This window comes from Parus major, chromosome 5 (genome assembly GCF_001522545.3).
Source record: "Parus major isolate Abel chromosome 5, Parus_major1.1, whole genome shotgun sequence".
Taxonomy (NCBI): domain Eukaryota; kingdom Metazoa; phylum Chordata; class Aves; order Passeriformes; family Paridae; genus Parus; species Parus major.
The window spans coordinates 49683053-49700941 of record NC_031774.1 but is presented as its reverse complement, the minus strand read 5'-3'; the positions used below and the strand labels follow the sequence as shown (position 1 = coordinate 49700941).

At 37.0% G+C, this 17889-nt stretch overlaps 1 protein-coding gene across 9 annotated transcripts in view; it reads left to right on the top strand.

The window, feature by feature from the left end:
* The window catches only part of SETD3 (SET domain containing 3, actin histidine methyltransferase), a 58150-nt gene that overhangs the window by 7456 nt on the left and 32805 nt on the right, over positions 1-17889 (top strand). For 6 of the 9 annotated variants that reach the window (XM_015631019.2, XM_033514936.1, XM_033514937.1 and 3 more), the window contains 2 exons: positions 14886-14995; positions 16618-16710. In XM_015631019.2, coding sequence (XP_015486505.1) covers positions 14893-14995; positions 16618-16710 — 196 coding nt within the window. In that variant the 5' untranslated portion in view covers positions 14886-14892. Of the gene's footprint in view, positions 1-14099; positions 14120-14197; positions 14217-14400; positions 14423-14885; positions 14996-16617; positions 16711-17889 lie in introns of those variants that run through there. The other 3 variants (XM_033514938.1, XM_019007016.1, XM_015631021.3) reach the window with 3 other exon arrangements.

Below are 17889 nucleotides of genomic sequence, written 5' to 3'. Positions count from 1 at the left end.
ATTTCTTTGCTTAAGGAACTTTGCATGCTGGAATTGTATTTTTAGACTTGCAGAAAGTAATAGGGGTTGGCTGGTGAAGAAAGAAATGGCTGGTTATGTTGGATGACCACCTACAATGTGTAATCTTCCCCTTTGCTAAGCAGAGTTGCATTGATAGCATATTAATATATTAACTCTACTTAAAATAGAGAAGCATCCATTCCCTCTGGAGTATGCTGCACCTGATTCTGTCAGTCAGAAGCAAGTAAAATGGATGTTGTCAGACCAATTTGAGAAGCTCTGTGTGCTGATATAGTGAGTACACTATAGAACTGTAAAACTTGGAGTTGCAGAAAATGGTTGTTGGGTTTTCATATGGTTGTCAGACTCAGACTGTATCTGTTCTCTGCCCTTATTTCCAAAAGGCAGCATTCAAGCAGTTATTTGTTCGCAGCTGATGCTTGGGAACAGTGAGCTCTGTAAGGGCTCATGAAATTACCATTTTTGCATTTGTCAATGCCCTATTTGAAAATAGAATTCCTGTTTTCAAGACAATGACAGATAATATGATTTCCTTCTGTCACTGTAGGATGCCTGGCTTCTACAGCCTGTGTCTCAGGCTTACTGAGACTTTGAATCTGTGAATGTAGAAAACTGTCCTGTTGCACTTTGAGTTTGGGCATTTAGAAGAAAAAAATGAATAGACTAATACAAAAATTGCTTTCTCTATTCTATGATGTCTGAGAGTTGGTCTCTAAGTGGTTTGGAGGATTAGTGTAGAGTTTCATATAATATGAACAGCCAAAAGCTTTGAAAATTCTAGTAAACAGTGATTGTAGTCTTAAAGGTATGGTCTATACCTAGTTTGGAAAGTTAGTATAAGGATGCCAGTCTTATTGTTTGGAATGGGGTTTTACTGTAGCACTCCAAGACAGCAAAATTCTATGCAACTTTGAGGAATATTTTATCTTCTGTAAAGATAAATTTGTATCATTTTCAAGAAAACTCTCAAAGGGTAGATCAGGTTAAGAACAAAAAGCTGGTTTGAGCACATTTCTGCAGACTTCTGTGCTGACCATATATGACATGCTGGCCTAAGGCCTGGGACATGAGCAGTCTAGTTTTGGAAAGTATTGCTGCTCCCAGAATGCATTTTTCTCTGGTGGATAGAGATTTGCCAGTGTCACCTGCAGCAAGATATCAGGTGCAACTTTGCTGCAACAGCCATGGTGTTTGTATTCAGTTCTGTCCTTTGTGTCTCTCAGGAAGAATTACTCGGTGTGAGTAGAAGCCATGTCTATCTGTTTACAAATTTTCCAGACTTGTACATAATGGTTCTATTTGTGGTAGCAGGAAACTCGGCCACAAGAACTGGGAATTGTAACACTAACAGCCAGTCTTGTCTGGAGTCATGCTGCCGTTTTATCCCTTATTTGAGATTATATTCAGTAGGAACAAATTTTCTTTTTGGGCTGATGGATATACGTATCATCTTTCAAGTGTTGCAGGTGTGACTTTTTGGTTAATGCAATGTCTGTTCATGGTCCTTTATGGCTGAAGGAGACCTGGGTGTTGCTGGCGAGGGACATGGGGCTGTGGCTGTGACAGCAGGCCCTGAGGCTGCTGCTTAGATTGGATTCTTGCTGTAGCACAGGAAGCCTTGCTTGTCTCAGATAAAATGGAAGGTGCAGGGTCTGCAGGAGCCTGGGACTGTTGAAAGTCCTAACTGCTGGAATCTGGCACAAGTGGATTATCTTTGCTGGCTGTGCAGGAATGAGATAGGCCCAGGACACTTGGAAGGAAGTACTTAGAAATAAAAACATTGAAATCTCAGTTCGGAGGGGTCAGAGGTGGGACAGGCTCAGGCTTCCTAGAGGTTTGTAGGAAGACTGTAGAAATCTTTTCAGCTCTTTATCTGAACATTTTGAAATACTGCTTGTAGGGTCTGGTCAATCTGCTCTCTGATTCAGTGCATGGCTGGGTGTCAGGGGGATAGGTTGGTGAAATGGCATGCGGTGTGCCCCAAATTAAAAAAGGACAGGAGAACAGATTCTCAACAGACATGTTAACAGTTTATTAGTATACTAGAGGCAGTTACCTTGTGAAAACATGCTGGTCAATCTTTCTGCCTCAATACAGAGAGTTTTGTTCAGAAAGTTATATACCCTTCCTAGGTATTTTAGAACTGGAGTGGGCAATGTGCTTACTCTGTAAGCTGTGTGCTAAAATAAATGTTTAAAATATGTCTGCTTTAGCTTGTTGTCACCTGCGAGCACACACACAAAAAAAGTGCTGCCCAGCAGTTCTCCTGTCATTCTTCTAAATTGTGAGGATTAATATTCTGAGAAGATTGTGGCAGTCTACAGTACCTTATAGTCTATACATTTTATTGCTTTATCAAACAGAAAGCTCAGGATGAAGCTAAGTAATGCTTAATACTGCTGTGTCTTTCTTGTTCTTAGAGCTCAGTAAATGCGTATGTTAAAAGCTTCTTTATTTCAAACCTCTGCAGAGTTTGAGTAAACATGGAGGTGACTGTAAGGTCTCAAGTTGCCAAGTATGAATGCCAGAAGGTATGAAGGGGCTTGAAATAATACGCTGATTCATTTTCAAGGTCTAGAATAAAAAGATGAGAAAACTGCCAGTCTTTCACCTGAAACTTCTATACACCTTCTGGAATAATCACCATTTTAACTACTAGCTAGGGAGTGGGCTTAAGGCAAGTGGGTTTGGAAGACTTTCTGACAGTTGTTAAGCCCTCAATTACATCACTTATCAGGCATTCATAACAGAAACTTAGGGTATTTTCCATGTGCATAGCTCTTAAATGTTGTCAGTAGTTCCTCTCCCAACTGTCAAATAGTACTCTTGGAATTTAGAAATAAGGAGTTCTTGGTCTGCCCCAGGTGGTTTGAGGACACTAAAATTGCAGTGAATTGAAGTGTAATCGTAACTGGACTTGAGGGCTGTGATCCCTTCTCTAAGGGTTTGCCAGCAAAAGAAGCAGCTCTGTAATAAATGTATTGGTAAAATGTTTCTTTTAAGCTATTAAGGAGTGTCCCCAGAGTATTTCTTTATCAATTGAATTGCAGTAAATCTGTGCACTGCTAGTGTATACACTGGCAACCATTGTCCGACCTTGCTATATAACAAAGCACTCAACTCTCCTCAAACTTCACATGGAATGAATATATATGGAATGAATGACAGTAATGCTCATTCACTATTTCCACGAATGAGCAGTGATAAATTTTTATATATATGTGTACAATGAGCTGATGTTGCTCGTTGACGTTGCTTTCCCAGAGCAGGAAGGCAGGCCAGGTGCACCCTCTGTGTGGGTAAAAGCGCAGCACATTCTCATGGAGGTGGAGTGCCACTGTGAGCTTTTTGCCTCCATGCAACCATGATCCTATATCAACATGATCTGTCAGGTATCTTGCAGAAGTGTACAAGGCACACAGTATAATTTAACAGCAAGCCTATTAACTGGCATAACTATTCCCACATCTTGGAAAGGTTAAGAAGGGGCACACAGATACCCAGTGGAATTCTCCAAAATCGTCTTTTTGTTGTTCACAGTAGTTTCTGCTGTGGTTCCTGGCTGCAGCTTGAAAGCCCTGGGAATTCAATAAACACTGCTGGCCCATGTTTTGTTTGTTGTGGTCTGATAGTGATCTTAAACTCTCCTGGTCAGGGTGAAGTGCCACCAATACCACCTCTGACTACATCTTTAAGGAATTCATCTGCTCCAGAAACTTGATGGAACAGCTGTGCTTCATACTCAGCTAGAAAAAAAATGCAGCAGTTACTTTAAAACTGCTTACAATCCCTTCTTTAAGGCCAGGGTATTCCAGGAAGCAACGTGAAACTGTAGCTGAATACAGATATTTATAATTTCAAGCACAGTTTAATTGTGCAAACTTGGGTAGTGTCAATTCAGTGTCCAAATATAGATACTTAAGTAGTTTTTTGTTTCCAGCAGTGGTATTGAAGCATTAAGCCAATTTCAGTTGATACAAGACATGAATGTATAATGAAACTTGTTTTGAGGGCAAGAATTGCGAGTGTTGCCACATAGGCTAGAACAAGTGTTAAAGCTTGTGAAACTTGTTTTCTGCTCTGGATATCATCTTTCCTTCTTCCCCTTCATTAGACCGATTTGCAAGAGGATTTTTTGTAACTTTGTGTACATATTGCAAGGACTCTGTGGCTAGTAAGTTCTTTTCAGTAAAATATTGGTGTATCTGGTGTATGGTTATATGTGCATCACCTGGCTGCTTGGAGGAGTAACTTCAGCAGAGAACTAGTTACATGGAAAGGTGCAAGGACTGTTGCCAGCCCTTTATAGGATGTGCTTCCTATATCAAGGCTGGAGATGTGGTTTGTCAGTATGATGGCCCTATGTAAATTACCTCATTGGAAAGGAGCAGTGTAGGAAGCAATAGTAAATCATACTGAAGTTCACTATGTGTAGAAAGCAGAGGGTAGGCAAAGGTGTTAAAGCAAAAGCTGAGCTGAGAGGAGAATTTTTCAGTGCATGGCAATAATTACGGGCCCAATTGCTACTGGGTTGCTTGAGGGCATTCCACTTACGTGGAATTATTGTTGCAATTAAACAGTAGTCCTTGGCATTAAGTGTCTTCAGTTTTAAATCTCTTCCTTTGAGACAATCCAGTTAATTGGAATATATGTTATTGCCTAGTTATGTGTTATTTATGCTATTGACTATAATGCAATTAAAAAAGGACTTAAAGAAAATCTACACAGTAATACCCAAAAATTTATTATTTTTTTTTTTGCTATTCAGCCATGCTCCCTTCCTTCTGCTCTAGCTGTTACATGAAGCAGGTCACAGTAAATATGAAGTGATATGTATCAATATGCATCAGTCTTTTTTGTGCATTCTAGAGAATTTTTTTAAAAAGTGGATGGTATACATGACATACACACACATTTATTTTTTTTTTCAGTAACACAAAAGGAAGAACGGGTTAAATTCTTATTAGTAGTTCTTTCCCTCATTTAAAGATGTGCTGCCTCTTTTTTGGTGATTGAAACTACTATGATTCTTAGTGACCAAGACAGAGCTATGTGAAATGTACATTGTGGGTTAAAAAACAATTGCCATGGAAATATATGCTTGGGTACCATCATCCTAAAGTCCAAATTGCATGCAAGGCTTTTCCAAATTTCAAGGTACATCAGCTGTCTTGAACAGGGACATAATATCTGCTCTTAGCTGTTCACTCTGGAGCAATGTATTGAGTGTTAGTGTTTTGTTGCACCTCTATTAACATAGTATTGGTTAATTTTAACTTGTACCTTCATTGTCATCAGTGTGAATAATTTTTTTACTTTTGTAAAGCAGTCTGACTAAGCAAAATACAGAAAATGGTGATGGCAGGTCCTAGTTTTTGATCTCATTAGTCATTATTAATATTGAGAATTCCATGAAGACACTTGTTAAATGTGCCAGCATGGCCAAAAAATTGCTGTCTGAAATGACGTGATTGTGTGCCTTGTTGGCACATTGCAATGGCAAGCAGAACAGGTTATACTGAGCCATCACAGGACCTATTTTTGAAAATTGTGGAATATTTAGATCTTTACAAAGCCATTCAAGTACAGCAAAAGTAGCACATTAGCTCATGTCTTAGCATATGAACACTTTTATTTAAGCATTATGTATGTATGTATGTATGTATGTATGTGCACATGATAACAGTGCCAAAGTAACTTTCTAACTTTAAGTCTTGTGTAGCTACGACATACTGGCTACTAAATATTTTGGTCCGTATTAACATTTCTGTATTTGTGGTTTTGCCATTTGGGACATTTTCTTCCACTGGGAGGCTAGATCTAGACAACAACTAATCTTACTGGTTTTGTAGACTAAACTTTTTTTAGGTTTCTTTTATGCATTGAGGGTGTTTCTTATAGGTTTATACTGCCATAGCAAACAGCTCTTCCAGGACAAAACATGTAAGTAGGGTTCTCAGAAACAATTAAAATGTATTTTTCATCAGGGTTTATTGTAGCATATGTTAATCATGTGACCATCTTTATGCCTTAGTAAACAGCCCATGTGAAGAATTAAGTAAAAAGATGGTCTAGCTGAAAAACAGATGCTTTGCAAGAACTGAATTTTTCTGAATAAATACAAAAGCAAAAATGTTATTTAACAATATTTAAAAAAAATGTATTTAGTTGATGTTAGCTGTTTTTAAAGCAATGGTATACATATGCTGTAATTGTACTCAAACCTATCCTATAGGAAGAGAAAGCATTCATTTGGAAGCATTAAGAACTGGGGCATACATTTCTAATGATTTTTTCCCCAGTAAGTTCTTTTCATTACCAAAGGCTAGAGAGACATTTTCTATATCAGTCTTTATTTTTACCCCACTGGGGGAAAAATTATTTTTGATCAGTTACATTTATTTAGACAATCATACTTTTCATTGATACTGTGTCTGCTTTAGCAAGCAGCAAAGCTTACAACCACTGGTGTGGTAGATTCCTTGAAGAAAAGAGATGCTTGTGAGAAGCAAGTATCCCAGAGAGGGGAGACAGAGGTAAATGGTACCTACCTCCTGAAGGAAATAAAATCCATCTGCTAAGTGAGAAAGATGAGGAATGGTATAGGAAGGAAATAACTGAATCAAAAGGCATTGGGTTTTCAAAGACTTTTTCTCAGGAAGACTGTTCTTGTTAAGAAGTGATGGCAACAACGTATTTAATTTGCTTTACCTGAGTGACAAAATGTTGTCCTATTGCAAATAGATCATGTGGTTAAATCAGGTCTTTGGAAAAAAAAAAAAAAGTGAAAGTGAGTTTGTGTATGAAGTAGGAGAATAATGCCTTGAACAATTTCACAGGCCTCCTGGAGAAGGGAAGCTTACTACAATGCAGCTTGGGCTGCAAGAAGCAGCATGAACATATTGGAGAAAATCCCTGTGTCCTGCTTTTTCTGTAGGTCTCTAAGTAGCCTGTTCTTGGTTGCTGTCACTGTTATTTTTCCTCTGGTAAAAGACAGGGGAGGAGAAAAATAAAGGAGGCTATGATAAGGATGAAAACTGTAGACTTTACAAAAAACAGAGCAGAGCAACTTCTCACTATTCCTACAGGAGCCAGTGGATGCTGTTCAGTGCAGTTCTTTGTAGATGGGAAGATATGGAGGGAATGTGCTAAGTGTTTTTCAGTCAAGAAGATTGTGGAGGAAGACCTATGACTTTGAGAGGGTCTTGAATCCAGGAAGCAGACACTAGAAAGAGAGGGTGCAATAGTAAGCAGAACTTCATAAAATGGAATTGGAAAAAAACTGCAGCACGTAACCAATATATGTGTGTTCCAAGATCTCTCTCTTCCCGCAGAGCATGTGTATCTGGAACTGTGGGTTGCTGCTGGAGATGGCTTTCTTGACTTGATGCTCAAATGAAAAGCCTAAGTAGCTGGCCTATGTTTTGTATGGAATAGAGTGTTCAGATTAACTAGCAAGGAGGGACTGTTTGATGGCTGCAAGTTGTTTTGGGAGAGCAGAAGATCCTAGGGCACTCTGTGTTAGTTGTGTTGTGCATTGGACTGATTCTAAGTACAGCATCTTGCCACAAGGAGCACATGTATTAAAACTAGCTCTTCAAGGAAATTGTGTGGGTTATGGCTAAGGGAAACATAAATTCACATTGTATTTTAAGTGGAATGCAGTCATAAGTGGAAAAAAATGTGTTTTTCTATTATTAATCTCATTGGTGCTTTCTTTAGGTCATTTTTGTCAGCATTGGCATCAATGTTGCAAAAATACTTCAGATCCTGTTTAAAAAAAATAAAAAAAGCTGCCTTGTTATTAGTCCTCTATACAATCACAGAAGGTCCAGCTTCCAAAAGAGATTGCAACTTAAACAGAAGAACAGAGATATACTGGAGAAAGAAAATACACAGACAGTGAACTGCAATGACATTTGTATTTAGAACAGCTTTTGGGACAAGTTTGTAGAGGAAGTGGAAGAAAGAGGAAAAGGCGGTCATAGGAGAGGAGAATTAATAGCAAGAAGAGAATGGGTAGAGTACATCAAAGGTGAAAGAGCTGGGGGGAAATGGATTGAATCAGTAACTAATTAGTCATTTATTTAGTGGGAACATTTAGATTAATACCTTAGGAGTGATGAGAATGTTAATGTGGTTTCCAAGTGACATGATGTAGGTGGTTTTCAGAAGAAAACATAGCGTTCATTGTAAATGTATAAGCTGAATTTTTCTTAAAGATCACAGATCTCTTCCTTCGCCCACACTGTTCTTACACTTCTTGATTTCATCTATTTTCTATGAAATGTATTTATCTTTTTAGCCACAGTCATAAGATTCAAGTTTAGGAGAAAAAAACTCGATCAGTGGAAGCAAAAGATCACATTCTGTGTAAAGCTGGTCATATCAAGTGTAAAATTGTGTTCTCCTACATACAGATTGAAGAACTCCTGTCAGTTGCCTATAAGCATTGAGCTTGTCCTTTAAGACCCTGGCTTCTTAACATATGTTGATATAAAAGATGATACAATTCCCTCTCTGAAGCAGAGGGGAAAAGGACTTAGGATAGGCAGTCAAACTAGAAAAAGAAATTGCAAGTGTCATTTGTGTGCATCCCACTCATCTGTCCTCTCTTTTGATGCAGCCAAGGAACATATCCCACAGCCACCTACAATACTCACCTCTCCTTGCTCTTTGCATGGCTTGAGAATTCCCTTGTCTTCTCCTTGTCTGCCCTTGTTTACCCACATGTATCCTTCTACAGATTCTAGATATGCACCCCTCTGCCATCTGTGCCCATATGTGCCAAGTAGATGCATGGAGTGGTAATGATTATGTAATAATAAGAACACAATGTAATTAGCATCTACAAGGATCTGAATTAAAGATGATATAATGTTAAGATACTGCATTGAAATGTACCGGGTCCTTGAAGCAAAGTTAAATTTGGAGAGGTAACTCTTGTAGTGGGAATTCCTAACTTGGTTGGTATTGTAAAAGTCTGGAAAATTTTGGTTTATTGCTCCGTAAAGTAAAAAGTAATAGCTGAAGCAAGTAAGGCTTGCAAGTTCTCTCTGCTGCTCAGTTTGTCCTGCTTCACCCATCAACTTGTTGGATGTTTTCAATCAACTTTGGTGGAGTGGGAGTACTCTAACAGAACTTGGCCTGCTCGCTGGAGGAAAAGCTGTGTTGAGAACAGTTCACCTGCTTGGTCTGTTTGTCAGTTGGTGATCATGTGTGCTGGTGGTTTTGCCAATATGCACAGTTATATTGAAACCTGCAAAAGGAGACATTGCTGGCTTGTGTGGTCATGTGAGGAGGAAACAAAGCAACGTGGAGTCCCGGAAGAGATGGGGAGGGTGACAGAGCGCTGCAGGGATTCTGAGGCCACTGGGAAAGAAAGCAAGATAGACATCCAGAAGAAATCAGACTACACGTCCTTAGAATAAATTTTTTTAAATCATCACAGTTAAAAATTAACATAGTGTTTACTTAGTGCAATGATCATATTCACAGTTTAATAATAAAGGTTGCAAACTTGTATTTTTACCTAGTTAGACACTGGGAGAGGTAGGTGCCTTTACAGTGCTTAATCATAGATATTTTAATTTTTTTTACTATCAAACCTGACTGCAACTGTATGTAGTGCTGCAGTGAACTTTCTTGGTTGTCATGTATGTGAAAAGCTGGGGGGTTTGTTAATGATTAAGTGGACTTTTTTTCTGACCTATTATTTGGAAGGATCTGTATTTTATCATGCAAGCTTGGCATTGCATCCATAAGGAAATGTGGTCCTGTGATGAAGTCAAATTCTCTAATACCGTAAGTATTAGATTTCTTAAATAAAATGCTAAAACAGTCATGTTTTGTTGTTTTTTTTAAAAAAATAAAACAACAAAAATACATTCATTTGGTGCCAGTTCTTTAGTACTTTGGGGGTTTTGTGCGGACTTCTCATGGTTGTCTTCTAAAGCTGTTAGGTGAACATGGTCACTTTTTAAAGCTGCAGGTCAAGAGGAGGCATATTTTACAGTTCATTAAAATATTATTTTTGTTTGTGATGTGGAAACCAGTTCAAAGTCTGACCCAACACAACCGCTCTTTGGTAGCAGTATTAGAGAAGGGAGATGGCTCATTTACACCCTCCACTGCCAGTTTTGGCATGATTCTTTTTGTCAAGCCAGCTGATACACTATATTTGGAAATGTGGCTGTGTTCTGTATTACTAAGCTTATTCATCATTGCTGTGAGTGTACTTGCTCTTTGGAGAATGCTTTCAGGACTTTTCAACAGCATTCATTTGAAAGAAAACATGGCATAGTACTTAAAAACTATTCACCAGAATGCAACCAGAAAGCCAAACTCAAAAAGAAAAAATAAACCCAAATCACTTTTCCACTGAAATGTGTGCTGCTTCTTCAGAACCTTCATAAGGTTTGTGGTTAATTGGAAGGATTTTTTGTTTTGTTTCTCCCCATGTAGCACAGCTATATTTTTTTTATATATATATATATATAATATGGATTTATTGCTTCTTCTGTTGTCATGTGGATACTGGCAAACACCCCTTCTTTTCATTGCTGTGTCAAAAAGAGGGCTCATTCTTTGCTTCTTTCTAAACAGTAGGTTTAGTCGCTTGCAAAAAAAGATACTTTTTGTCTGAAATTTTATGTAAAATTAAAAATATTTTTGGATTTTTTTTCCCTGAAGTTACAAACATTTCTTGGAATTCTGGGATTTTTTTAATTTAAATTTGAGTATAAAATCTGTTTCGTGAACTGAATTACAAAAGGTAGTTTCACAAAGGAAGCGCAGTTACTTTTTCCATATCGTGTCTCCCACTATCATTATAACCTGTCATTTGCTGGTTAAGTACAGCAGGGCACTCCTTAACTAAACTTCTTTCCCAAACAAGAAATTGGGTTAAGTGTTCTGTTAGATTTCAGACGTTTTGAAGAAACATTCATAATCTATTTTTAGTTTATATATTTTACAAGATATAATGTGTGACTTTTTAATGGCACATAGACTTCACTGTGCTGGTATTTGGAATACGTTTTCTAGTCAGCTATGTATAGCAGCAAATCCTATCAAATTATGGCTCTGGCTAAACAATACAGCTGTCAAATGCATTAGGTTTAAATAGTTATATCTGTTTCATGTAACTGAATAGTGAATGAAGATAAGTATGTAGGAAGTAGAAGGCTGTTTTTCTGATTGGGAATTGGATGAAAAAATACACTTTTGATCAAGGTAGATGATTCCTTAAAAGGAAATACTTCCTTAACCAGATATCTCAAGATATCAGTCTGATGGTTTTGCGGGTTTTTTTTTTGTGTGAGACTTGCTGATTTAATCATGCATGCAGAATATTTTCTCTAGAAATTCTGATGGCTAAGAAGCAATAGTTAGACAGGATGCATGTATCAAAGGAGAGAGCAGAGATACTTACAGAGCTTATTTCATATTCATATACTTGGTGGCAGTGTACTGAAAAAATGCATTTCTGATTATGGTGCCATCAATCTTAGGAGTTATGTTCAATGAACCTGGTTTTTCTATGGTATGTTTGCTGTGTGTTACTGGAACATTAGTAGTAGCTAAGACATATCTTGTATTAGGCTTGAATTTCTTGTAAAGACCAGATTTCAGCTAGATTTTTGATTTTGGCCTCTGAAACAATATTAGCCTAGGATGGTAATACAAAACATTGTTCAAATTTTCCTTTTCTTTATATTTGGGAAGCTGAAATTCATATCCTCTGTAATGAGCTTTATCTTTAGGCATAATTCTTGGCAATACATTCATTACAATAATGGATTCTTTCTACTAATGTGTTTCATACAAGGAAAAATTAAAAAATTAATGCTGACTGTGTACCATATTTGAATAGCTTTATGTATTGTTGTTCTGAATCTATGGTGGAACTTCTCATGTCGTCATGTATAATATGTGCACAGTTTTCTTTGTTTTTTTCTTCTCATAAATTTACTGATGGATGTTTATATTTCAAGTAGATTATTCCTTTAAATACAACTTTGAAAGAAAGTAATGGAAATAAAAACTCTGCAGTATATAGAACATTCGCTAAGATTGTTTTTCTCCAATTTATTGATCAATTAACTTGCTTCATTCTTGGAAATGAGAAAACAAAATCCTTCAAAATAGTTACATTTTATCAACCTACATATCTTCATACTTATTAGTATCTTGATATAAACTATATGTCATAATTTATAACTTTTATCATGAAATACACAATGTGTGAGAGCTTTAATTTTCTGATGATTCTAAAGATGGAAGGACTTGTGCTTAGAGGGAATGTAGAAAACATTTTTATGAATCAACACAGAGCTGCATTGTTCTTGCTCATAAGATTTTGGACTGCATCTCCAATCCTGCTGTTGGATCCATTACAGACTCATCTGGTGATTTTTCTTAAGAGCAGAAGAGTCTAAAATAAATGTATCAGAATGGCATATAGGACAGTGGAACAGTCAAGTGAATAGGGGATGTTTAAATAAAGTCTTAGTGAAGGATGTACCATGAGAAAACTGCCAGGGGGTAAAGAAAAAACAAACCAGAAGGAAAGACAGTATAATGGGAAGACCATGAAAATAAACTCGTAAGTTCATTTTTTGTCAGTATTGTTATTCTTTGTCTCACACTGCATTATGGCAGGTTGATCTTTTATATTGATCCTATTTCCAATGAGTACTATTATAAATTCAACATGGATTACATAATGAGTGTTGCTGTCCCTTTCATCTGAGCTGAAAAATACTAAGAAATCTCATATCAAATGTAACTCTTTGTGATAGAGCGACACATTTCACGAGGATGTCCAGTGTTCATTCACAAACATCAAGAGATGTGATCAGGCAGTGGTTCTCACACTGAATCAGTGGGATGTCTCTTTACCAGCTGTGTGTGTGGGCTTTTCATGGTAGAAATTGTATTGGGAAAGCAAGTTATGCAACTCAAGGTGGACTGATGCAATTATGCAACTGGGGTGCTATGGAAGATAGTGTTAAAATTCTTGCATAAGTCAAAGCACTGGTAACCACCAATTCTCCCTGGTCCATGAAGCCATTTACTCTTCTGCTCAAGGCAGTGCAGGGGTTTGCCTTTAGAAGTCTGTTTTCTGATGCCAGTCACATTTATGCCCATCATGCCTGGAAATAACTTCCTTTTAGAACTCATTCTATATTTTGTACAGCAAATGAGGTGAGACTCACTACTTTCTAGTTCTCTGGATCCTTTACTCTTTCCTGCCTCCACCTTGCCTTTCAGTTGGATTTTGTTTGTTTGATTTTAAGTTACTAGTTTTCTGTCATGAGTAATTACCATGACTTTTCAAAGATGGTAGCCAGCCTTCCAGAGACATCAGCCAGCTTTTTCAGTTCTTTGGATGTTTCCCCTCTGATCCTGCATACGTGTGTATGTCAAGTTTACCTAGATAGCTTTTTGACTTGGTAGATCCTCTCCCTCAAACTTTGCTACTAGATGCAGAAAACATCGTAAACCTGATAGCAGCCCTTGCTGGTAAAGACCATGCCCAAAGTGTTGGGTGTCTCAATTTTTTCTGTACCTTTCATCACTTGGTAGCTTCCTGATTTAGCAGCTGAGTTACATTTTCCCCAGAGTGTCTTCTGCTCATGATAAAAGCTTTTCTTCCTTTCCTTTCACATTCATCTTCAATATCAGCCCCAAACAAGCTTTGGCCTCCCTCCATCCCCTGCTTGCCCAGACAGTGCATCTATATTCTCCTCCAGTTGCCTGTCCCACTTCCACTTTACCTATGTTTGTGTTTCATTTAAGCTCTGTCAATGAGGACTCCTGTGTACAGTCAGCTGGCTCCTGCTGTGCCTGCTGGTTTTCTTTCATGTTGGGAAGGCTTGTTTTGTGCTCAGAGAGTTCAGGAAGAGGACTGGCTATCATGGACTCGTTTATAGCCTTCCAGATCATTCTGCTTACCATTCCCTGAGCAAGCCCCAGCTCTGTCTACTGCAGTGAGACCAGAGTCTTTAGCCTGCTTTTTTTCCTTCCTTTCTTTTCTCAGGACTTGCACTACAATTTCACAATTACTGGAACCAAGGCAGTTGGCCATCTTAGTGTGAGCAGTTCTTCCTTATTCATGAGTACCAGATCCTGCATAACCCCTCCCCTAGAAGCCTGTTCAGTGCCAGCATCAGAAATTGCTCCCAGTGCATGTGAGAAATTCCCTGGATATTTCACACCTTACTACACTGCTGCTCCAGGAGGTGTTGTGTGATTTAAGTCTTGCATGAGAACAAGGGGCACTGAATATTGGAATACCAGCCTAAGATGATGTTCCATTTACTTCAGGAACTGAAAATAAGTTTTCTTTAACTAGTTGCCTTGACTCACAAGAAGCTGCAGCAAAGATATACAGATGGTATCTTGATTTTATTTTGAAATGGAATACTTAATTTTCAATTCATTTTGAATTACTATGTAATGTACAGTCAAAATACTAATTCAGCCACTATTGGCCATGCAGCTGATGAGATAAAATAACCTGGTTTTCTATAGCCTGAATACTCTGGAATCCATAATATTTGTTCACAACTAATGAATTTGCATGCAATTCGAATAATTTTTCTTTATGTCTCTAAGATTGCTAGTTTCTAATTACCCTGAAGTAATTAATGTGCAACTACATGAAATACTGCTTCAGATTGCACTGTATGGCACTTAAATTCAGGCCATGCCAATAATACTTGCACATATATATGTGTGAGAAATAATTTCTCATTCTTTTTTTTTTACCTGACTAGTGAAAGAAGATCTTGTTCATTTATACTTCCATATTTTGTTTCATTGTATTTGGTGACAGTATACTTCTTAATCTCTTTTAGTTGGAAGATGGGGAAGAAAAGCCGAGTAAAAACTCAGAAGTCAGGTACAGGAGCTACAGCGACAGTATCTCCAAAGGAAATGTTGAATCTAATCAGTGAGTTATTGCAAAGTAAGTTTAGTTTTTATGCCTCTCTGGGAAAAGGGCTGGTGTGCAAACCACTCAAACATTTTCTTGATGAAGCCAGTGAGTTGTTTTTTTACTGTAAGTGGCCAAGCTTGCTATTTCAGAGTGCTTAAGATAGGTACTCTGAGATACACATAAAACTCTCTGTTAATATATGCAATCATTGGCTTTTTTATGTGGGTATTTATTGGACAGACCATATTTGTGGCAGCGTTCCACTTTTCCTCTGCATAAATGCTGTTTGAGATTAGACTTTTAAACAACTAGGTAACTTGTCATTAAAGCTTTGTTAAAAATGTTTTTCTTGTAAACTTGAAGAATTATGCTGTTTCCATTTATCACTTGAACAGTACTTTGAACTTAACTGTGGGAAACAGTAATACAACTCAGTTCAACTGCACAGATATTTTTGTTGCTTATAGAATTTTTTGGTTGTTGTTGCTGTTTGGAAACTTTTCGTAGATCTTGTGTATAGACCAAAGATTGTTTCAGTTGTTGTGGAACTTGGAACTCATCCATTATTTCTAGTAAATATGAAAAAAGGAGCATAATTCCATACAATGATATTAAAGTACTATTGACTCTTTCTACTGTCGTTAATATCTGTGCTGTGATACAGTTCTTTCTGAAACACAAGTCCAGATTTTCATATTCTGGACACATCTGAATGTTGCCTTAGAAAAATTAAAATTTTTCTTAGCATTGCTCATGAAGAGGAGACAAGGAGTTGGCAAAGCAGTTTGATGCTTATGCTGCAATTGGCCTCTGCTTTGCTACCAAAAATAACATGTAGATCTAATTTGCTAAGCAAAGACAAGTATCAGCTGTTCTTTTTGTCAAGCTTCCATATTTTATTCAATGCTAAGATTTTTCAAATCATTTGAGCAAGGTAATCTTCAGCTGTCCACTTGGATTTACATGGCTTAGATCAAGAAATCCACACACTGACATTTAGAATATTGGCAGAGACACTGTGGATGTTATCTAAAGCTAAAGCATGGCTTTGTGTTCCTTTGCTTGTCCCTCCAGTACTTGTGCATCTGTGAAAACAGTATTGACTAGGCAGGTCAGATGTATGTACCAGCAAATTTCTCAATTAATTAAGGTATTCTCTGTGCTGTTATTATCTGCTTGCATTACAGCAAGAGTGATGGCAGCAAGCTAATGTAAACAGAGTGCATTGCTTGAATTATTGAAAACAGACACTTTTTTTGTTTGTCTTATCTGAGATATTATTTACTTAATGGCCTGGTTATTTACCTTTTTTCTTCCAAGCTTCTTAGACTTTCGCTATTTCTTATATCTGAAAGAATATTAAAAAATAAAAAAAAAAGTTATACTGTGAAGATTTCAAAAGGCTAAATTAATTTCATGTCATATAATGGGATGTTTTAAACGGTAGAGATTGTTTCATTTGCCTTGTAAATATAATTGAGGGACAAATAGTACTGGGGTTCTGTTAAGTTACTGTGAAACCATAAATTAAAATATAGATGTTAAAAATATAAAATATAAAGGTTAAAATATATATGTATATGTGTGTGTGCATATATATACATATATATGTATATAATGTACTTTATTACAGAAAACATTTTTATTTCCAGAATGCAGCAGTCCTCCCCCAGGTCCTGGTAAGGAATGGGAAGAATATGTACAGATCCGTTCGCTTGTGGAGAAAATCCGCAAAAAGCAAAAAGGTAAATGTGAAACACTTGCAAGTGTTTCTCAGCTGTTCAGGTGGGCTTCACCACTGGCATTAACTGTTTTAATAGAATTCTGAATGATTATCACAGAGAGATGATGGGAGAATTCTGTCTGATAAGTAGAAAAAGGAGCTTGAAGTTGTTTTCTAAACACAATCTGAAGGACTAGAAGTAAAAATCATTAGAGAATAATAGAATGCCTTGGTTTCGGACTGCATGGTCTGCTGCTCTGCCTCTATTAAGCTGAACATTCTGAATTTAAATTTGTAACTGTTTTAAGTTACATCAAGACTTCACTGGATGTTGAAACAGTTTCAGCAATACAACTTTAGGACATCAAGTGATGACAAAAATTCGTAAATGCACAAAATAAATACATCAGCTAATAAGTCTATCTGCTCTAAGTGAAACACATAATCAAAATAAAGTTATTATTATTATATCATAGTTAATGAGGAATGTTTTTGCCAGTTTTCCAAAGTTTAAGGTATGCTTAATTTTTCATACTAGACCAATTTTCATCTGTTATGGTCTGTAACAACTTGCTGTTGATGACACTTTTTAAATATTAATTTAGTTATATTTGGAGGCATGCTCTAAAAGATGCTTTTCATTTAATTTTTAGTAAAATTAACCTCTTTTATGACTGATGTATTTTCATAACTGAGTAATAACTTTTTAAACTTGCAATGAATAAATTTGGGCTGGACATACCTGGAAAAGTCCTAAACAATTCTTTCTTCTCTGGTATTTATACAGTAGCAGCAAAAATGCCAGTCTACATATAATTGGAGCTTGACTAGTTCATGGCACTACTTGATAAAGCAAATACTTTAGAGGCTTGAAATTTCCCTTTCCTGTTTTTAATATATTTTGACTGATACATAAAAATCTTACTTCATGAAAGGACTTACCAAACCTCTTTGCTGTATCTTTCTTCTGCACCAGAAAGATTAAACTATCCACAGGGAAGATGCTGCTGGCAGAGATGGTAGAATTAGTGTAACAGTGTCTTGTTAATAGAGCATATGTTTTTCTTTGGAAGATACAAAACCTACTAAGCACACTACTATTGACATGCAGTTCTCTTTCCATGTAACATTTTTTCATACAGAGGGAATAGAAATGGTATGGTGTCTTTCAAGACTATTTTTAGTGGAACATAGTAGTTAA